The sequence below is a fragment of the Hyperolius riggenbachi genome, chromosome 4 (assembly GCF_040937935.1).
Source record: "Hyperolius riggenbachi isolate aHypRig1 chromosome 4, aHypRig1.pri, whole genome shotgun sequence".
NCBI lineage: Eukaryota > Metazoa > Chordata > Amphibia > Anura > Hyperoliidae > Hyperolius > Hyperolius riggenbachi.
Window position 1 is genome coordinate 43,808,805 of NC_090649.1, and position 23,510 is coordinate 43,832,314.

The 23,510-nt window shown below is 49.3% G+C and overlaps 1 protein-coding gene across 1 annotated transcript in view; it reads right to left on the reverse strand.

The window, feature by feature from the left end:
* LOC137504634 (uncharacterized) overlaps positions 1–23,510 on the reverse strand; it is a 155,201-nt gene that overhangs the window by 13,611 nt on the left and 118,080 nt on the right. Inside the window, exons 16-17 of the mRNA XM_068233215.1 lie at positions 19,102–19,243; positions 15,905–16,089 (exon numbers count right to left, since the gene is read on the reverse strand). Coding sequence (XP_068089316.1) covers positions 15,905–16,089; positions 19,102–19,243 — 327 coding nt within the window. The remainder of the gene's footprint in view (positions 1–15,904; positions 16,090–19,101; positions 19,244–23,510) is intronic.

A 23,510-nucleotide genomic window follows, 5' to 3' on the forward strand; every position in this document is an offset into this window, starting at 1 on the left:
GGTTTTAAAAAGGGATATACGCGTTAAGCAGTCAAAGAGGTGAAGGCGAGTTCCAATGGCACTTGGCGGCGAAGGTACCACTGGAGGAGGATGAGTGGCTGACGCCAAAAAGGCCCCAGAGAGGTTTTTGTAATTTTTGTTTTTGTTTTTTTTGCAGCAATTAGCAATGACATCGCAGCAGAGTTGTCAGTGGACACGGGCAGTGTGAACGCAGAGTGCAGTGGTGGTAGCGACTGAGTCAGGAGAAGGACTATGCGGGCGGTCAGTTCAGCAGCACAGAAGGACCACGGCAACATACTGGTAGTAGTAGTAGCAGCACAGCGTCATAGTGCTGGCCAAAAAATTAAATGCACCCGGTGACCCGGGCAGTGTGAACGCAGACAGAGTACATTGGTGGAAGCGAGTGAGTCAGGAGGAGGAGGACAATGCCGGCGGTCAATTCAGCAGCACTGAAGGACCATGGCAACATACTGGTGCTAGTAGTAGCAGCACAGCGTCATAGTGCTGGCCAAAAAATTAAATGCACCCGGTGACCCGGGCAGTGTGAACGCAGACAGAGTACATTGGTGGTACCGTGGTAGCGACTGAGTCAGGAGGAGGACAAGGACAAAGCGGGCGTTCAGTTCAGCAGCAGCAGCACAGAAGGACCATGGCAACATAATGGTGGTAGTAGTAGCAGCACAGCGTCATAGTGCTGGCCAAAAAATTAAATGCACCCGGTGACCCGGGCAGTGTGAACGCAGACAGAGTACATTGGTGGTACCGTGGTAGCGACTGAGTCAGGAGGAGGAGGAGGACAAAGCGGGCGTTCAGTTCAGCAGCAGCAGCAGCACAGAAGGACCATGGCAACATACTGGTGCTAGTAGTAGCAGCACAGCGTCATAGTGCTGGCCAAAAAATTAAATGCACCCAGTGACCCGGGCAGTGTGAACGCAGAGTGTAGTAGCGACTGAGTCAGGAGGACAAAGCGGGCGGTCAGTTCAGCAGCTCAGAAGGAGGACCATGGCAACTTACTGGTAGTAGTACCATAACACCAAAAAATTAACCAAGGTAGGCACTAGGCAGGTAGTAACTGTCTTTATAAAGGCAGGCATAGTTAACAACAGCACATGCAGCAGCCACTTCATGTCCCCCTGTGTCCGACAATAGGGGCCAGGAACTCACCTTCCACCCAAGCCTGGTTGATTTTCAGGAAGGTGAGTTTGTCCACAGAGGCGTGGGAGAGCCGAGATCGCTTCTCTGTGACCACGCCACCGGCCGCACTAAAGCATCTCTCTGAGAGGACACTGGAAGGAGGGCAGGATAGGAGTTTCAGGGCGTACTGGGAAAGCTCGCTCCAGATGTCCAGTCTCTTGACCCAGTACTCCAAGGGGTCCACGGGGCTGTCGGTGTCATTGAGCCCGCTGGATGACCCCATATAGTCAGACACCATGGTGGTCAGTCGTTGCTTGTGCTGGTTGGTGGTGGATGCTGTGGCGGGCACCTCTGTTCTGGGCTGCTGCACTGCATACAGGCTCTTGCTTAGGCTCTTCAGGTCTCCGGGGCGCCAGTTGCTGCTGCTGCTGCTGGTGGTTGTTGTTGTGCTGCTAGTGGCAATGGCAGGCACCTCTTGCTGGCTTGGGAGAGCAGTTACAGTGGGGGTGGAAGGCTGGGGGAATGCTTCCAGTAGTCTGCGCACAAGGGCCTCCTTCAACTCCCTTGTGCGTTGCTCGGTGGTGGATGGCGTCATTAAGTCTCCCAGCTTCCCTTTCAGACGGGGATCAAGCATCAAGGTAATCCAGATGTCCTCCCTTGAACGCATCTGGATCACCCGGGGGTCCCTGCGAAGGCAGCGCAACATGTGCACAGCCATGGGAAACAAGTGGGCCCTGCCAGCAAGATCTTCCTCGTCCTCGCCATTGTCCCATAACGCATGCCTGTCCTCTTCCTGTGCCATGTCGTTGTCCTCCTCAAACCGCCATCCACGTACAACGCCTGCTGCACTCTGCTCCTCCTCCTCCTCCTCATTCAGGTTAGGGACCTCCAACTCTTCCACTACCTGCTGTGAGCCCTCCTCTGAGCTGGACTGTGCTGCCATCTGCTCCTGTTCTTCCAACTGCCTCAGGGCTTCATCCCCACGCTCAATTAAATTGTCCATTGCCTGCTCCAGTAGACAAACCAAGGGCACCCACTGGCACACAGAGGCCCGCTCCTCACTGACCATCTTGGTTGCCTCCAGGAAGGGACTCAGCACCAGGCATACTTGCTGCATCAGTGTCCACTGAGTGGCAGTAATCATGGGGACTTGCTGGTTGCTGGGGACACTTGGGTCTAGCATGTAGGCCCTAAGAGCCAGCCTGTGCTGACACAGCCGCTCCAACATGGCCAGAGTCGAATTCCAGCGAACTGGCATGTCGATGATCATCCGGTGTTGTGGCCTTCCATACTGCTGCTGTAAGGTGGACAAGAGTGCAGAGGCAGTGGCTGACAGGCGGAAAAAGCGTACCACCGCCCGGGCATCCTGCAGCAGCTCGCTCATCCCCTGGTAGGTGCGCAAGAAGCGCTGCACCACAAGATTGAGCACGTGGGCCAAGCAGGGGATGTGCTGGAGGTTTCCCTGCTGCACTGCTGCCACCAGGTTTGCCCCGTTATCGGCTGCCACATACCCCACTTCCAGGCCTTTGGGGGTCAGCCACCTCCGCACCTGCTTCCTGAGGGCGGCCAGGACGTTGGTGGCCATAAGCCTCTCCTTCCCCAGGGTCACCAATTTTAAAAGGGCTTGGCAGTGCCGAGGCTTGGCGCTGCTGCTGCCGAGGCGGGCTTGCTTTCCGGGTGCAGAGGGAGTGTCGTGACAGGACCCTTCTGCATCCCCCCTGATCCCGCGTGGTGGCACCACTAGCTGGGCTGATGCGCTCTTGTCCTCCCTCCCTTCCATCAGTGTCACCCAGTGGGCCGTAAAGGACAGGTAGCGACCTGTCCCAAATCTGCTACTCCACGAGTCCATGGTCACGTGGACCCGCTTGCCCACAGAGCAGTCCAGGGAACGGGCCACGTTTTCCACCGCAAACTTGTGGAGTGCTGGGATCGCGCTCCTGCTGAAATAGTGGCGACTGGGAACTTGCCACTCGGGGATGCCAAATTGGACCAGCGTCCGCATGGCGCTCCCCTCCTACACCAGGGAGTAGGGAAGCAGCTGTGATGCCATGGCCCGGGCCAGCAAGCCATTTAGTTTGCGGATCCGCCTGTGGCTTGGAGGCAGAGGCTTGGTCAGACCCTGAAAGGTGTCGCTCAGCAGGGTCTGACGACGCTGGGATGCAGGGGAGACAGAGGAGAGAGACGAACACTGGCTGCCAGCCTCAATGTCTGTGTCCTGAGTAGCCGAGGTGGAAGAGCGCTTGCGTGCTACTACTGCTGCTGCTGTGGGGGATTCACGACCCTGAGGGAGGGATGATGCTGCTGCGCTGGTGGGCCTTCTGCTCCCAGAAACCCCTGCCAGCAGTGCCTGCTCCTCTTAAAGTCCGCATACTCGCGGCAGTGGCGGTTTCTCAGGTGGCCCTGGAGGGATGAGGTACCCATCTTGCTCAGACTTTTCCCACGGCTCAATCTTTTGCTGCATAACCTGCACACCGCAAACCTTTTGTCATCAGTACATTCCTCAAAGCAATCCCACACTGGTGACTTTAATTTACTGCGGCCCCCACTAGCAGAGGGTGCAGCGGAACAATGTGTGGTAGTAGTTGCCGGGGGTTGCATGGTGGTGGTGCCGGCTGAAGCAGTGTCCTGTCTACTTCCTCCACGCCCACTGCTGCCGATGCCCCTGCCCCTGCCTGACATATGGCGATATCCTTGCCTAGGCCGAGGTGACTCGTCATCCTGCTCTGCCTCTGACCATTCTTCCACGGACTCAGCAGGCTGCACATAGTTAGGGTCCACAACGTCGTCATCATCAGCAGCATCTTCATAATCCAGCTCTTCCTCTGACTCCACCGCCTCCTCTTCTGTCCCTACATCCCCAGACACAGACCCCTCTTCTTCATCACCAGAACTCAACAACGCTTGTGATTGTGGCCCGATCTCAATCTCTGCCACATCAGTCCCCAGTAAGTCCTGAGCTTCTTGCATCAGCAGGTTCCCAGAAGCCGGACTGAGGGACAGAACGCTGTCATCCTGGGAGGGCTGCTGACCAGTGGGTGCTGGGGTGGATGTCACAACAAGTGTGGGACGTTGGCTGCTGCTGCTGCTTGGAGTGGTGCTCACAGTAGAGGTCTGGGAGGAAGTCATGATGTCCATGAGTACGTCAGGTTCCATTTGCTCAACCACCACACGGGGACCAGAAACTTTAAAATATTTGGACAATGGCGTCCGCTGACTCGGCCCAGGCTTTGCTGCCCCCCTTTCTGCTGCATCACGACCACGTACAGCTGGGCGTCCTCTCCCTGGACGTGGAGCAGTCCCAGAAGTGGCTGAGGCAATTGAACTCCCTTTCCTCTCACCCCGCGAAACCCTGCCAGACATGTTGCTAGTAATGAATCACTGGATGCAGTGGGCACAGTACAAGGTCACTGAAGGATGCAGTGGGCACAGTACAAGGTCACTGAAGGATGCAGTGGGCACAGTACAAGGTCACTGAAGGATGCAGTGGGCACAGCAGTGGGCACTGGATATACAACTAGGTCACTGAAGGATGCAGTGGGCACAGTACAAGGTCACTGAAGGATGCAGTGGGCACAGCAGTGGGCACTGGATATACAACTAGGTCACTGAAGGATGCAGTGGGCACAGCACAAGGTCACTGAAGGATGCAGTGGGCACAGCAGTGGACACTGGATATACAACTAGGTCACTGAAGGATGCAGTGGGCACAGTACAAGGTCACTGAAGGATGCAGTGGGCACAGTACAAGGTCACTGAAGGATGCAGTGGGCACAGCAGTGGGCACTGGATATACAACTTGGTCACTGAAGGATGCAGTTGGCACAGCACAAGGTCACTGAAGGATGCAGTGGGCACAGCAGTGGGCACTGGATATACAACTAGGTCACTGAAGGATGCAGTGGGCACAGTACAAGGTCACTGAAGGATGCAGTGGGCACAGCAGTGGGCACTGGATATACAACTAGGTCACTGAAGGATGCAGTGGGCACAGTACAAGGTCACTGAAGGATGCAGTGGGCACAGCAGTGGGCACTGGATATACACCTAGGTCACTGAAGGATGCAGTGGGCACAGTACAAGGTCACTGAAGGATGCAGTGGGCACAGCAGTGGGCACTGGATATACAACTAGGTCACTGAAGGATGCAGTGGGCACAGTACAAGGTCACTGAAGGATGCAGTGGGTACAGCAGTGGGCACTGGATATACAACTAGGTCACTGAAGGATGCAATGGGCACAGTACAAGGTCAGTGAAGGATGCAGTGGGCACAGCAGTGGGTACTGGATATACAACTAGGTCACTGAAGGATGCAGTGGGCACAGTACAAGGTCACTGAAGGATGCAGTGGGCACAGCAGTGGGCACTGGATATACAACTAGGTCACTGAAGGATGCAGTGGGCACAGTACAAGGTCACTGAAGGATGCAGTGGGCACAGTACAAGGTCAGTGAAGGATGCAGTGGGCACAGCAGTGGGCACTGGATATACAACTAGGTCACTGAAGGATGCAGAGGGGACAGTACAAGGTCACTGAAGGATGCAGTGGGTACAGCAGTGGGCACTGGATATACAACTAGGTCACTGAAGGATGCAGTTGGCACAGTACAAGGTCACTGAAGGATGCAGTGGGCACAGTACAAGGTCAGTGAAGGATGCAGTGGGCACAGCAGTGGACACTGGATATACAACTAGGTCACTGAAGGATGCAGTGGGCACAGTACAAGGTCACTGAAGGATGCAGTGGGCACAGTACAAGGTCACTGAAGGATGCAGTGGGCACAGCAGTGGGCACTGGATATACAACTTGGTCACTGAAGGATGCAGTTGGCACAGCACAAGGTCACTGAAGGATGCAGTGGGCACAGCAGTGGGCACTGGATATACAACTAGGTCACTGAAGGATGCAGTGGGCACAGTACAAGGTCACTGAAGGATGCAGTGGGCACAGCAGTGGGCACTGGATATACAACTAGGTCACTGAAGGATGCAGTGGGCACAGTACAAGGTCACTGAATGATGCAGTGGGCACAGCAGTGGGCACTGGATATACACCTAGGTCACTGAAGGATGCAGTGGGCACAGTACAAGGTCAGTGAAGGATGCAGTGGGCACAGCAGTGGGCACTGGATATACAACTAGGTCACTGAAGGATGCAGTGGGCACAGTACAAGGTCACTGAAGGATGCAGTGGGCACTGGATATACAACTAGGTCACTGAAGGATGCAGTGGGCACAGTACAAGGTCAGTGAAGGATGCAGTGGGCACAGCAGTGGGCACTGGATATACAACTAGGTCACTAAAGGATGCAGTGGGCACAGTACAAGGTCACTGAAGGATGCAGTGGGCACAGCAGTGGGCACTGGATATACAACTAGGTCACTGAAGGATGCAGTGGGCACAGTACAAGGTCACTGAAGGATGCAGTGGGCACAGTACAAGGTCACTGAAGGATGCAGTGGGCACAGCAGTGGGCACTGGATATACAACTAGGTCACTGAAGGATGCAGTGGGCACAGTACAAGGTCACTGAAGGATGCAGTGGGCACAGCAGTGGGCACTGGATATACAACTAGGTCACTGAAGGATGCAGTTGGCACAGTACAAGGTCACTGAAGGATGCAGTGGGCAAAGTACAAGGTCAGTGAAGGATGCAGTGGGCACAGCAGTGGGCACTGGATATACAACTAGGTCACTGAAGGATGCAGTGGGCACAGTACAAGGTCACTGAAGGATGCAGTGGGCACAGCAGTGGGCACTGGATATACAACTAGGTCACTGAAGGATGCAGTGGGCACACAAGGATGTCACACTGTGTAATGAGATGCTCATATGCCAGCGAGCGAGCAGTGGGCACTGGGCACGGCACAAGGTCACTGACAGAATGAATGAACACCGCTGGCAGAGAGTGGCGGCGCCGGCGGTGTGAATGGCTGCCTGCAAATAGTACAAGTGTATAACTGTCACTGGAATATACAAGTGAACACTGCAGTTGCACTAACCTGCCTGCCTGCACTACACACAGATAATCCCCACTCCCACTACACTGACTACACTGCAGCACTGAACCTGCCTGCACTACACACAGTTAAATAATCACTAGACTCCCTCACTCCCACTACACTACACTGACTACAACTAACTACAGCAATCACTCACTGACTAGCTAACTGTGTACAGTATAAGAGCAGTGTTAGCAAAAAAAACGCTTTGTTTTTAACACAATAAATGCACTTGCTCAAACAACAATGGCCTGGAGATAATCCTCTCAGCACCACAGTCTAGCAAGGACAGAGCTTTTCCATCATGGCCGCGGCTTTATATTCAGGAGGGGAGGGCATAGCTCCCCTCCTGTGATTGGTTGCTAGAGCCTGGCTGGGGCACTCTGATTGGCCTGCAATGTGTCACTTCCGCATAGTTTGACGCATTTCCGCAAACCACGATTTCAGCGCCGGGTTTCACGAGCGTGAATGCGGATTTCTGTTCGCATTCACGCGAAGCTGAAGTAGATTTTCGTGGTTGAAAATCTATTCACGGATTTTCGTGTCCGAGGCGGAATGCGTCAAAATGGTCGTGAATCCACGCGAAAGCGTGATCACGACCTGGCGGTGAGCACCACTGGTTGTTAGTTAGATAGACATTGTATTTTAGTTAGTAGCTTGTGTGTTACATAGAGACAGGCAGCTGCTGCAGGCAAGCTTACACAGCTTTAGGCCTCAGGGCCTTGCCTGTGTGGGCAGCTGTCCTCCTGTCCTCTGTTAGTTTATTTCTCATCTTATCTATACCAGTGTTTCTGCTGTCCTTTACTACTGAGTGATTGTATTTTGTAGTTATACTGTAACTGTAGGCACTCACACTCACTGTCACTGTTTGTTCATAGCTCCTGCGTGTGTGTGTGCGTGCACTGTACACACTCTATTTCCTTCTGATTACTACTGATTATTGTTATTTCTAGTTGTACTTACTGTTACTACTTACTACTAGGGAGGGACACTCAGTCACTGTTCATAGGCTAGCTCCTGCGTGTGTGTGTGTGCGTGCACTGTCTGTACAGTACACACACTCTATTTCCTTCTGATTACTACTGATTATTGTAATTTCTAGTTGTACTTACTGTTACTACTTACTACTAGGGACACTCAGTCACTGTTCATAGGCTAGCTCCTGCGTGTGTGTGTGCGTGCACTGTCTGTACAGTACACACACTCTATTTCCTTCTGATTACTACTGATTATTGTAATTTCTAGTTGTACTTACTGTTACTACTTACTGTACTAGGGACACTCAGTCACTGTTCATAGGCTAGCTCCTGCGTGTGTGTGTGTGTGTGTGCGTGTGTGCGTGCACAGTACACACTCTATTTCCTTCTGATTACTACTGATTATTGTTATTTCTAGTTGTACTTACTGTTACTACTTACTACTAGGGAGGGACACTCAGTCACTGTTCATAGGCTAGCTCCTGCGTGTGTGTGTGCGTGCACTGTCTGTACAGTACACACACTCTATTTCCTTCTGATTACTACTGATTATTGTAATTTCTAGTTGTACTACTTACTGTTGTTACTACTTACTGTACTAGGGACACTCAGTCACTGTTCATAGGCTAGCTCCTGCGTGTGTGTGTGCGTGCACTGTCTGTACAGTACACACACTCTATTTCCTTCTACTTAGTCTGATTACTACTGATTATTGTATTTTCTAGTTAGTGTACTAGGGGACACACTCACTGTTCACTGTTCACACTTACTTATTACCGATTATTGTATTTTGTATTAGTACTGTACTAGTAATCACTTAGCGATCTAATCACTTAGTGATTAGTGTCACCTCACCCACCAACCCACTCCATTAAAGTACCCCACTTTTTCACCCACCCTTTTAAAAAACTTTTTTGTTTACGCCCAAAACATCTAAGATGTCTGGAAGTGGCAGCCAGCGCGGTTTGGGCAAGGGGAAGGGCAGCAAGGGAATCAAGAGGAGAGGGAGCAGCATTGTGGCAAGCCGCGGCCGCGCCACCATGCACAGTTCCGCAGCAGCAGCAGCTGCGTCAGTGGCTAACATTCCGCCTATAGCCACTGGCCGTGGACGCCTTGGGCGCCGCCCAGCAGGAGCAACTCACGCTGCAGAGACACAGCAGCAGCAGCGTGTAGTACCTGCTCCTATTTTCATCCAGCCGGGTCGGAAACGTCCCATTGAGGAAAAGGATGCAGCCACTGTGGTGCAACTGATGACGGAGGATGAGCAGCCCACCATCAGCTCTGCATCCGAGGCCTCCACCCTCACCACCACCACCACCATCACCACCCCTGTTCGCAGCAGCCACCCAGCAGGGCCTGGGGAGGAGGCCAGTTCACCGTCACAAGTTGGCGACCTGTCACTCAGCAGTATTTTTACCCCAGGCACCATCAGGGTATTGTCTGCTGTTGTTGGCGATTTGGAGGAGGAGATGCTGATGGGCACTTTGGGGGATGAGGGATTGGACAGCAAGACTGTGGCGACAGTCAAGCAGCCCATCCATGCATCAGGAGAGGAGTTTAGGGGGTCATCATCCCAGCAGGACATGTTTCAGGAGGGGGAGGATGATGATGATGATGATGACGTGGTGACAGACAAAGACTGGGTGCCGCCACCACCAGCACCTGGGGATGTCATCATCAGCAGCTCTGAGGAGGAGGAGGAGGATGCGCTTGTGGGCCTTGCAAGGAGGTGCATCATTGCAAGCATTGGCAGCAGTAGGCAGGTCCCACAGCCTGCTGGTGTCTCAGGCTCAGCAGCAGCAGCAGCAGCAGCATCTGCCAGTACCACCACCAGCCGCACCCAAGCCCCCCCCCCCCAACCACCACAGGAAGACAGGCAGCAGCGGCTCCAGGCCGTAGGGGGTTGTTCTTGTCACCAATCTGGCGATTTTTCACAATGCCCACAGTTTTCAGCAAGTACGCCACTTGCAACCACTGTCAGTGGAAGTTGAGCAGAGGTGCAGACCCCTTAAAGTTTAGCACCAGCTCGCTCATCAACCACCTTGCTGCTAAACATTTCCACCAGCATGAGGAGTTCCAGAGGCTGAAGGCATCTGGTGCTGGCAGTGGCACCACACCCATCACTGCACAGCCTTCAGCAGCAGCAGCAGCAACAGCAGCCACCCGCCCTCCTGCTCCTCCAGCAGCACCAGCAGGAGTGCGGAAACGCACTGCTCCTCCCCCCTCTGCAACTCCTGCCGCCGAAACTGAGGCCTGTTCTGGCAGCCAGTCCTCAGTGGCCTCCTCTGCTGTGTCTGCTGATTCCCGTGTCAGCAAAAGGCCACGCCAGAGCCTTTTGAGCGAGTCCTTCCAGGGGGTGGTTAGGGCTCTGCCTCCCAGCAGCCGTCGCGTGCGGCAGCTGAACGGCTTGCTGGCACGGGCCATGTGCTCCCAACTCCTGCCGTACACGCTCGTGCAGGAGGGGAGCGACATTCGTGCGCTGCTTGCTTGCGCAGCCCCAGACTGGCAGCTCCCCAGCAGACACTTTTTCTCCCGCAAGGCCATTCCTGCACTGCACCGCTTTGTGATGGCCAATGTGGAGCGAGGGCTGGAGCACGCGGTTGGTGAAAGGGTCCACGTCACCATGGACTCCTGGAGCAGCCGCTTCGGGACAGGCCGCTACCTGTCCTTCACTGTCCACTGGGTCAGCTTGGTGGAAGGGGGTGAGGATGGGAGAGCAGCAGCGGGCACAGCAGCAGCAGCTACACAGTGGGTGGTGCCACCCCGCAGGGTCAGGGGAACTGCAGCAGGTTCCTCCGATCCTCTGCCATCCTCCGGCACACCTGGCCAAACCCCCCGCCTCAGCAGCAGCGTGAAGGCCCGCCACTGCCAAGCGCTGCTGCAGTTGGTCAGCCTTGGGAAGACCAAACTGACGGCAACCCATGTGTTGGCCAAACTCCAGGAGCAGGAGAGGATTTGGCTGACCCCCAGAGGCCTCAGAGTCGGAGAGGTGGTGGCCGACAATGGGGCCAATCTGGTTGCCGCAATTGACAGGGGAAACCTGACCCACATCCCCTGTCTTGCCCACGTGCTGAACCTGGTGGTGCAGAAGTTCTTGCGCACCTACCAGGGGATGGGCGAACTGCTGGAAACGGCAAGGAATGTTGTGCGTCACTTCCGGCGCTCGGCTGCAGCCTGTGCGAGCCTGGAAGACGTGCAAAAGGAGCTGGAGCTGCCACGCCATCGGCTGATCATTGACGTTCCAACTCGCTGGAACTCCACCCTGGCGATGTTGGAGCGTCTGGTTGAACAGAAGCACGCTGTCAACCAGTACCTTGCCCTGGCCACTGTTTCCGCTGCTCAGAAAAGGGACAGGACCAGCAACATCCCGTCCATCATCCCCGATGACGACTGGAGGCACATGCAGCAGGTGTGCTTAGTGCTGGCTCCCTTTCTGCAGGCCACTAACATGGTGAGCAGGGACCATGCTATGGTGTGCGAGTGGGTGCCCCTGGTTTGTCTGCTGAACAGGGCCCTCGATGCTTTGCTGGAACAGGGAGCGGCAGCCTTGGCCCAGCAGGAGCGGCATGCAGCTGCACAGTCCACCTCTGAGGGGGTGGAGGAGGAGGACTTGGTGGAGGTCCCTGACCTTGCTGCTGATGAGGGGGATCAGCACAGCGCAGCTGAGTTGGTGCGCGGGTGGAGAGAGGATGAGGCTGAGGAGGCAGAGGACAGCACTGCCGTCGATGTGCCAGCACACGTGGCCCGCCTCTTCCCAATGGCAGCGCACATGCTGACGTGCCTGCGCAAGGACCCCAGGGTGATCCAGATGAAGCAGAGGGAGGACATCTGGATCAGCATGATGTTGGACCCGCGCCTCAAGGGGAAGTTGAGCCAGTTCCTGCCGCCTGCAGGAGGAGAGCCAGCGCAACAAATAAGGAGCTTGCAGCAGGCCCTTGTTGAGCGCTTGGAAGAAGCCTTCCCCCAGCCTTCCACCTCCACTGTCCAGCCAGCACAGAGGCAGCAGCAGGTGCCTGCATCCAGCAGCAAGCGCCCCACAGACCTGCTGTCTCTCAGCAACGAGCTCTACAGGACTGTAGAGGCTCCGGCAGCAGTGACTAGAGAGGCGGTGCATGCAGCAGCATCCTCCTCCGGTCACAGCCAGCGCCTGACCTGCATGGTGACTGACTACATGGGGTCCTACAGCGGGCTTGACAGCGATGCCCCTGTTGATCCCATGGAGTATTGGGTCAAGCGCCTGGAGATCTGGAGCGAGCTGGCGCAGTACGCCCTGGAAGTGCTGTCCTGTCCCCCTTCCAGCGTGCTGTCCGAGCGCTGCTTCAGTGCAGCTGGTGGCGTGGTCACCGAGAAACGCTCACGTCTGTCTCACAAGTCTGTGGACAGACTGACGTTTCTCAAGATGAACCAGGCGTGGGTGGAAGGCGAGTTCCTGGCCCCTGTTTTCGGCGAGAGGGGGACATGAACTGGCTGCCGGAAGAACCATCGTTAATGTGCCTTACCACCCTTTACCACCTCCTGGCTCCTGCTCACTAAGCCAGCCTGGTTCACTTTGACTATTACGTCGCCTGCAGCCACACATTTTACATCTACAGTGGGCTGCTGTGTACTGCCCTTCTGCTGTCTGTCTGTGTTTCCCACTGCCAGGGTACACAGATTTACCTTCTGCTGCCGCTCTGCCACCAGCTATTACGTCAAACAATAGCTGCCCCTGCTGCCTGTATTTACCTTTAAAAAAAAAAAAAAAAAAAAAAGGTTTCATTTTTCTGAGGTGCCCGGGTTGAAAACTGTGTTTCCAACTGTGGTCCCAGTTGTGTATTGGACACAATGTGGGCTGCACGACTGCTGTCTGGGACCTCTTGTTGTGTTTATTTACGCCCTGGTATCACCGCTAGGTACCAGGGCTATTATGTCACGCTGCCTGCCTGCTGCCACACTCACACTACTCCTCCATTCCTCCTGCTGCTGCTGCTGTCTGTCTGTGTTTCCCACTGCCAATGGTACACAGATTTACCTTCTGCTGCCACTCTGCCACCAGCTATTACGTCAAACAATAGCTACTCACATTACTCCTCCATTCCTCCTGCTGCTGCTGCTGTCTGTCTGTGTTTCCCACTGCCAGGGTACACAGATTTACCTTCTGCTGCCACTCTGCCACCAGCTATTACGTCAAACAATAGCTGCCCCTGCTGCCTGTATTTACCTTTAAAAAAAAAAAAAAAGATTTAATTTTTCTGAGGTGCCCGGATTGAAAACTGTGTTGTCCCAGTTGTGTATTGGACACGATGTGGGCTGCACGACCGCTGTCTGGGACCTCCTGTTGTGTTTATTTACGCCCTGGTATCACCGCTAGGTACCAGGGCTATTATGTCACGCAGCCTGCCTCATTGACTGCCTGCTGCCACACACTCATCCTCCTCCTCCTGCTGCTGAATTTACCTCCTGCTGTCTGTGTGTTTCCACTGCCAGGGAGCACATACAATGGCGCTTCCACCATGCGCCACCAGCTATTTGTTACGCTCAAAAATAGCTGCATTTCTTTAAAAAAACGATAAAAATATATATACTTTTTATTAATACTTTTCGATATTATTTTTAGAGGTGTCCGGGTTGAAAACTGTGTTGTCCCAGTTGTGTATTGGACATGATGTGGGCTTCACGACCGCTGTCTGGAACCTCATGCTGTGTATTTACGGCCTGGTACCACCGCTAGGTACCACAGCCTATTATGTCTCGCTGCCTGCCTCATTGACTGCCTGCTGCCACACAATCATCCTCCTCCTCCTGCTGCTGCTGCTGAATTTACCTCCTGCTGTCTGTGTGTTTCCACTGCCAGGGAGCACATACAATGGCGCTTCCAACATGCGTGCGCCACCAGCTATTTATTACGCTCAAAAATAGCTGCATTTCTTTAAAAAAAATAAAAATAAAAGAGAAATAAGTGAAGAAGAAGAAGACGATATAGAAGAAGAAGAAGATATAGAAAAAGAAGAAGAAGAAGAAGAAGAAGGAGAAGAAGAAGATATAGAAAAATAAGAAGATGAAATAGAAAAATAATAATAAGAAGAAGATATAGAAAAAGAAGATATAGAAAAAGATATAGAAGAAGAAGATGAAGAAGAAGAAGATGAAGAAGAAGAAGATGAAGAAGAAGATGAAGAAGATGACGATGAAGAAGATGAAGAAGAAGAAGATGATGAAGAAGAAGATGAAGAAGATGAAGATGAAGAAGATGAAGAAGAAGATGAAGAAGAAGAAGAAGATGAAGAAGAAGAAGAAGAGGAAGAAGAAGAGGAAGATGAAGAAGAAGAGGAAGATGAAGAAGAAGAAGAAGAAGATGAAGAAGAAGAAGATGAAGAAGAAGAAGACGATATAGAAGAAGTAGAAGATATAGAAGAAGAAGAAGAAGAAGAAGAAGAAGAAGAAGAAATAGAAGAAGAAGAAGATATAGAAGAAGAAGATATAGAAGAAGAAGAAGAAGAAGAAGAAGAAGAAGAAGAAGATATAGAAGAAGAAGAAGAAGAAGAAGAAGAAGAAGAAGAAGAAGAAGAAGAAGAAGAAGAAGAAGAAGAAGAAGAAGAAGAAGAAGAAGAAGAAGAAGAAGAAGATATAGAAGATGAAGAAGAAGAAGAAGAAGTATATACACTGTACTGAACAGAATTTTGGACACAACTTCTCTTTCCACCTTTTTTTTTTTTAAAGGAACATCCCCACATAATCACTTGCTGTTGTTACTTGGAAAAAAAGATGTTTCTTGCATCATTCACCCTCAAAACAAGTGTTGGAAGCTATTTAAGGCCAATTCGAATAGTCAGCTCGAATAATGAGCTCGAATACCGACTCGAATAGTGAGCTCGAAGTCCGAGGTCGAATCGAATAGTAAAAAATATTTGAATCGAATATTCGACCGAACTCGAATAATTTACTATTCGAATTCGACCAAACTCGAATAATAAAAAGGGGTATCCGAGCACCACTGCTGTTTTCCCATTTCCGCAACCATTCAGGTAAACTTATGAAAATACAAGTAAGACGATAATCATAACAATTAGGGATTGTCAGTCTCAATTCTCGGTCTCACCAGCACTATACTTCAGCAGTGGGGGATATTACCAGAGCCAATTCACTATAATCAAAATGTTCAAGTATCTTTCTTGTCACATGCTGATTTATCACAGTATTAATCATATTTCATGCGTGTCAGATTTAAAGGCTTCTTTCCCAGCACCTCTGTATCAAGAATCACTGGCTATACATCTGACTGGCTCTCTTTCCTCTGTCTGAAATCTCTCTCCTGGCTTCCTCACTCCTTGTCAGCCTTGATGGACTGATGGCTGTCTGTGGAGGATTGAAAAATCATCTCAGCGCATTACTTTTCTCCCAAAATGTCAGCTGCTGCAGTGTCTGGCCTGCATCTCCTCAGCTGGGCCTGCTGCGTCTCTCCTCTTCCCCTGTCCGCTCCAACTGCCAACTCAACCCCTCAGAGAGCTGTTATATCTTCCCTAACGGCTTCCCTGCTTGTGTGTCTGGTTGCTTAGCAACCTTCCCTCAGCCATCAGCTCTGATTACCCACACAGCAGCGCCCATTACAACTAAGGTCAAAATGCCCTTACTTAACAAACCTGTGGCAGCAGCACCTCTATTTAAAGCTGCTGATCAGGTAATAATATAAGAATAAAAATAAATAGATCCCTCCTCTTTCTACCTGCTACACATGTCTTAGGAAAATCATTATTATATGTACAGTTAGTTTCAGTGGTTTATTTTTAATAACTTTATCTGCAAGTCATCTTACTTTTGGAATGAAATAGCCTCTTAAAGTTACATCTTGAGTTGTTAAATGTAGAACATTATTTGGAACAACGTCCCCAAAGCGCTGGACCTCACAGAGGACGGCTTCTGTGTAGGGCATCTCCTTCTTGTGTTCCTGAGTGGGAGAAGCTGTGCCGATCACTCTATCGATTTCACTCTGCACTTTTCCTGTTAAAGATTCCAAACTGAGTGATTAGTGCTGAGTGATTCATATACAGTAAAGACAATATTTGATGCTGTTCTTTACAATATGAAGACGTATATGCGGCCTGGTTTCATAACGTTTTCTAGGACTGCAGATCACGGGAGGATATTTTAATTGTGGAGAGCTTTGTAAAGATTAGAAGATTTAGCTGGATTCTTCAGGAAATTGGCAGCCCATGAAGGGATTGGCAGAGAGTAGCGATATCCATGGAAAGCAGTGCTCAGTATGGTCGTACATGTTAGGAGGCCGCCGGTGAGTTGGGGCACATGATGGCTCTCCCTTCTGCCACTAAACTCCCCAGCGGCACTAAATACTATTTCCCCTCTGAGTCATAGCAACATAACAGGGAGATGTAATTTGGGGTCTGGTGATCGCTGGATCCCCAAATTACTCTTGCAGGGGGCGGGCATCATAGCATTGCTGCTATGACAGCGTCCAGCTTCGGTGCTTGCTGCTGAGCTCCATGTGCCGATGTTACCTGCTTCGCAGTATTAGGCCTCTTGCACACTGCAAGCAAATCAGATTCAGATTCCACTTTTTAATCAGTTTTTACCTCCGATTCAGATTCAGATTTGCAGTGTGCAAGGAGCAAACTGCAAATCTGAATCTGAATCGGAAGTAAAAACAGATTAAAAAGCGGAATCTGAATCTGAATCGGTTGCAGTGTGTAAAAGGGCCTTAATCATAGCTGTACCTGTCTGTTTTTTGGTAGACTTCATGGGAGGATATTATTGTAGTAGAGACACCAATGATGTGGCTGAAGGGGTTCAGCAAAGTTGCATCAGTAATCAATCTTACCAGATTGATTACTGATGCAACTTTGCTGAACCCCTTCAGCCACATCATTGGTGACATGTATCTCATCTTGGTCTAACTGCTGTCCCCCTGTCTATGCTTCCACTCTCCACACCCCATTCTACCTTATCCCTTCAGTAAAAAATGTTCCCTCCTATTCACTCCCTTACCCCTCCACCATTTCCAAGCTATCTCCCTCCCCATCTCGCTCTCCCCCATCACCACATGCTCTACCTCCATCTCCTTCTACACCTTGTCCCCCTTCTGTTTCCCCGCACCCTCTCCCCTTCTGTCTTTAGACTCCCTTTTGGCCCTCAACCCCCATGCACCTCCCTTCCCTCCCCCCCAAACTCTACCCACACCCCCCCCAAGCATAACCTTATTCCTATCCATCCTACCCCTAGGCATTCGCTCCGTGTTTCCTGTGGTCTCTGGAATGCCAGGTCCACCCGCAATAAGCTGCTCTCTGGAACTCGCTCCCTCCAGCCACCAAACTCGCCCCCACCTTTAATACCTTCACACAAGCTCTCAAGACTCACCCTTTCATGCTCACATACCCCCTAAACCAGCACCATAATATGTTCTGTTAGACACCCTCTCAACAGATACACCTATTGTCTCCACCCCCACCCTTTAGATTGTAAGCCTCTGGCAGGGCCATCTCCCTTAGTGTTTCCAGCTTGATTATGCAATCTTACTGACAATCACCCCTCTTGTGGACTAGAACAGTCTCTATTTTGACCTATGACACTGCATTGTTATCAAATCATTTGCATGATCTTGTTTTGTTGTGAGTTTCCTGTATGTCCTACCTTGTATGTTAACCCTTTTATCTATTGTGCAGCGCTGCGTAATATGTTGGCGCTATATAAATACAATAAATAATAATAATAATAATAATAATAGAGACATTATGATACACTCAGGATGCTGTGCACACAAGGTCCATTGCCAGACCACTTCCCAGAGCTGGTGGTAGCAGCAGTGCCAAGACAAGGTTCTCCAGTACAATCAAGAAGAAGAACAGAGGCACCAGTAGAATAAAAACAGGCTTTAAAATTGTTAAAATTTGCTTGGGAGGCAGTGGTGGACTTACTTCCTATAAGCAGACACTAGAAACTGTCAATTAAGGAAATAACAAATTTATTGGCATACTCCACAATAGGTTGAAATGCGTTTCACAGGCAATCTCCTGCTTCCTCAGGCAATTAAGGGTAGGGGAGCATACAACTGTGAACAGAGGCAAAACAGGGGGGCACATGCATCAGAACCATATACTGTATAACATCATAAAAAAACATTACCACCAGTTAATTAGGAATTGAGTATAGATGTAATAATAGATATAATAATTATAGTGTGTACGGACAGTGGTGTGAGGTACACACTATAGTTATTATTTGTATTATTACATCTACAGTATACTCATTTCCTAATTAACTGGTGGTAAAAAAATTCATGATGTTATACAGTATATGGTTCTGATGCATGTGCCCCCCTGTTTTGCCTCTGTTCACAGTTGTATGCTCCCCTACCCTTAATTGCCTGAGGAAGTAGGAGATTGCCTGCGAAACGCGTTGCAACCTTTTGTGGAGTATGACAATAAATTGGTTGTATCATTAATTGACAGTTTCTAGTGTCTGCTTATAGGAGGTAAGTCCACCACTGCCTCCCAAGCAAATTTTAACAATTGTAAAGCCTGTTTCTATTCTACTGGCGCCTCTGTTCTTCTTCTTGGTTTTGCATCAACAAGCATAAATAGTGTTTTGTATGTTTTCAGCATAGTGTTTAGACTCATTCAACCTCTGCAAGTAGATTGCCTAAACTGTATAATAGCCTACGTATCTCTTTCACTCGTTAGAAATGAACAGTTTGTCTAAGGCTTAGTTTATGCTGAACCTGTTGTAATGTGCACAAAGTGCATCGTCTGAAGAAACATCACCCAGAATACAAAACGGTACCCAGTAATCATTGTTTTTTTCTTTAGATAAACCACGAATATGTATGAATGATTTAAGCAAATTACAAAGACTTGTGAATGGTCCTGCCATGTAACTGATACATGGAGATCATCTGCATTTTTTGATACACTTCAATAAGATTGGTTTACTGTCAATGCTGCAACATGAAATAATACCAGAATGTGCATATACAGATCTAAAGGTTCATGTATTCCTTACGTTGGACTTCTGGGTATTTGATCATGAGCAGAAGGCCCCATCTCAAAGTAGTGGACGTTGTCTCCAGTCCAGCAACAAACAGCTGTGATATCAGCGCTGTTAGGTTATCATCATTATAGTACAGAGTGGACTCTGACTTCCCCTGAATAACAAAAAGTTTAAAATATTTATTTGAAACCCCTAAAAGGCGAAAAAAAAATACAGCAATCTGTAGGCTGCTTGCACAGTTGCCCAAGCACAGTAGAACTTATGATATTTCACAAAATGTACAATCATTGACCATTGATGTGTCTTATGGCTGTGAAAAAGCAGCTTTACTGATTTCCAGGGCCAGATTTCTGGAAAGGACACAAAGGCCAAGGGGGCACCTGGACATATAAGAGAGGTTGCTACATACAGGGGTTGGACAAAATAATAGAAAAACCTTGAAAATCAACAAAATATATTTTAATACCCTCTTTCCCTGAAAATAAGACCTACCCTGAAAATAAGCCCTAGATGGAATTTTGAGCTTGCTTGAAATTTAAGCCCTACCCTGAAAAAAAGCCCTACCGGAAGTTAAAGGGTAGGAAGAGACAGCCAGTAAGTGGGGACACAGTGGTGCAGTGCCAATCGGGCACTGATCCTGTCATCCCAGCACACAGCAAGGTTATCAGCTGTGTGCAGGGAAGACAGGGCAGGTGCCTGATCAGTACAGTAGCATACTTTCAAATCCATGAACATCACAGTACAAAGGAACAGGAAATGTTCTGTTGAGAAACACTTCCTAATAGAAATATAAGACATCCCCTGAAAATAAGCCCTAGCACATCTTTTAGAGCAAAAATTAATATAAGACACTGTCTTATTTTCGGGGAAAGATGGTATGGCCTCAATTCTCCAAGGTATTGATTCATACAAATTGTGAATTGTTTCCAAAGGTATTTTAGCCCATTCTTCAGTTAAAACACCCTCCAGTTCTTTTAGAGATGATGGTGGTGGAAATCGACTTCTTACTTGAATCTCTAATAACGACCATAAATGTTCAATAATGTTGAGGTCTGGGGATTGTGGTGGTCAGATGAGATGCTCAACTTATTCAATTTCTGTAGTCACCCCCAGGCCTGATTACTGCCACACCTGTTTCAATCAAGAAATCACTTAAATAGGAGCTATCTGACACAGAGAAGTAGACCAAAAGCACCTCAAAAGCTAGACACCATGCCAAGATCCAAAGAAATTCAGGAACAAATGAAAACAAAAGTACTGTAATTGAGATCTATCGGTCTGGTAAAGGTTATAAAGCCATTTCTAAAGCTTTGGGATTCCAGCGAACCACAGTGAGAGCTGTTATCCACAAATGGCAAAAACATGGAACAGTGATGAACCTTCCCAGGAGTGGCCGGCTGACCAAAATTACTCCAAGAGCGCAGAGAAAACTCATCCGAGAGGCCACAAAAGACCCCAGGACAACATCTAAAGAACTGCAGGCCTCACTTGCCTCAATTGAGGTCAGCGTTCACGACTCCACCATAAGGGACAGACTGGGCAAAAACGGCCTGCATGGCAGATATCCAAGGCACAAACCACTTTTAAGCAAAAAGAACATTAAGGCTCATCTCAATTTTGCTAAAAAAAACATCTCAATGATTGGCAAGACTTTTGGGAAAATACCTTGTGGACCGACGAGACAAAAGTTTAATTTTTGGAAGGTGTGTGGCCCGTTACATCTGGCGTAGAAGTAACACAGCATTTCAGCAAAAGAACATCATACCAACAGTAAAATATGGTGGTGGTAGTGTGATGGTCTGGGGTTGTTTTGCTGCTTCAGGACCTGGAAGGCTTGCTGTGATAGATGGAACCATGAATTCTACTGTCTACCAAAAAATCCTGAAGGAGAATGTCCTGCCATCTGTTCGTCAACTCAAGCTGAAGCGATCTTGGGTGCTGAAGCAGGACAATGACCCAAAACACACCAGCAAATCCACCTCTGAATGGCTAAAGAAAAACAAAATGAAGACTTTGGAGTGGCCTAGTCAAAGTCCTGAACTGAATCCTATTGAGATGGTGTGGCATGACCTTAAAAAGGCGTTCATGCTAGAAATCCCTCAAATAAAGCTGAATTACAACAATTCTGCAAAGATGAATGAGCCAAAATTTCTCCAGAGCGCTGTAAAAGACTTGTTGCAAGTTATCGCAAACGCTTGATTGCAGTTATTGCTGCTAAGGGTGGCCCAAACAGTTATTAGGTTCAGGGGGCAATTTCTTTTTCACACAGGGCCATGTAGGTTTTGAGTTTTTTTTTTCTCACTAAATAATAAAAACCATCATTTAAAACTGCATTTTGTGTTCAGTTATGTTATCTTTGACTAATAGTTAACAGTTTTTGATGAGGAGAAACATTTAAGTGTGACAAACATGCAAAATAATAAGAAATCAGGAAGGGGGCAAATAGTTTTTCACACCACTGTACGTGTCAAGTGGCAATTGGCACGTGTCACCTGGCACTTGGCACGTGTCAGGTGGCACTTGGCACGTGTCACTTGTCACGTGCCACGTGGCAAGTGACATGTGCCAAGTACCACGCGACACATGACAAGTGCCACGTGACACATGACAAGTGCCACGTGTCAAGTGCCACATGCCAAGTGCCACATGACACGTGGCAAGTGCCACGTGACACGTGCCAAGTGCCACGTGACAAGTGACACGTGACACATGCCAAGTGCCAGTCATACAGCAGAGGAGAAGACACTAGTGCACACTAACTGTCACACTGGCACTGCTCACAGCACAGCAGTTCTGTAGAAAGCTAACACAGTAGTACTACTACTCTAACAACTACTAGCACTGACTGCAGTACTACAGTACTAACTACACAATAACACAGTAATCCAATTCCCTAATCCATAACCTGACCTATACTGTAGCTAACTAAGGCTAATAGCTGGCCAGCAGGCAGCAGCTGGCCTGGTCTGTGCACAGCACACACACAGACACATAGCAGCTGCAGCAGCCCTGCAGCACAGCAAACACTCTGACTGTCACACAATGAAATCACGCATTAACAATACAACAATAGTGTAGTGATAGTGAATGGGGTTAATCACTGAACAGCTTTAGGTTTATCACTGTATACAGCACTGCTAGGCCAGCAGCACTGCAGCATGTCTCTCAATGACTGAGCAGTCACACAGGATGAGATTTCTCATCATGACACCCACAGGGGGGCTGGCCAGGTTTCCCTTCTGTGATTGGGTGACCGTGCCAGGGCTTAGGCTGGGAGCCCTCTGATTGGCTCAATGAGGTCAGGTGGGGCTGGCCAGTGTTCCCCTCCGTGATTGGTTGCTAGGGCTTCTGCTGGGAGCCCTCTGATTGGCTCAATGATGTCATCTCCTTAGTTACAGTATTCGGATGCGGATATCCGCATGACATCCTTGGATATCCGGGGTATGCGACCAAATATCCGCAGATAGCTATCCGGATTTGAAAAAAAAATCCGGAATCCGAATCGGATAGATGAAAAAAAGGTCGGATATCCGGGTTACCTGGATATCCGGAATCCGGATGAGCAGCACTGGTCATTACTTTTGAGACAGTACCTCTTGAAATGCCAAGCATTTGGGCAGTTTCTGCTACAGTAGAGCCTGCCATACGAGCACCAACAATTTGGCCTCGTTGAAAGTCTGAGAGATCTGCCATTTTTATAAATGATAACCAACTTTTGAGTAAATATCTGTAAAAAACAATTATTTTAATTAAATATATCAAATAACAAAAATAATAAACCAAAAAAATTAACATATGGCAAGTTTTGATTGCTTAAAACATGTTCAAAGATTATGATGCCAAAATGTTAGGTGTTTCCATTATTTTTTCCAACCCCTGTATGAACGGAGAGCTGAAAATGGGGGAAAAACAAGATGGAAACATTTATATCACACGTTTCTCCTGGCAGACTAGAAGCACCAGAGTTGCAGCCACTACGATACGTTTAATAGGCAGTAGCAGTGCTGGTGGTCTAGCCCAAGGTGTCTTTACTGAATAGGTGCTGGCTTACTGAACAGGAAGAGCTGAGATTTGAACCCAGGTCTCCTGAGTCAGAGGCAGAGCCCTTAAAGAGAACCAGAGACGAAGCACCCTCATGTATTTTACTACATTTATCAGTGGGAACATGACAGTAAACACCTACCCTGCTTTTAGTTTCATTCTTATCTGCTTAATTAGTCTGTTATCAGCTGTGATAAGAATCCCCAACTGAGCCTTCAGTGTAGGTTTGACCTGGAAACATTATAGCTAAGTCAGTCTTCTGTGGTGTCTTTTCAAGCCCAAGCCTGCCCCCTCCTGGCTCAGCTTTGCTGCTTTGCATACTGAGAGCTCTGATGACATGGGAGGGGCTGCTTCTGCTGAGAGAGAATCTCTGAAACAGA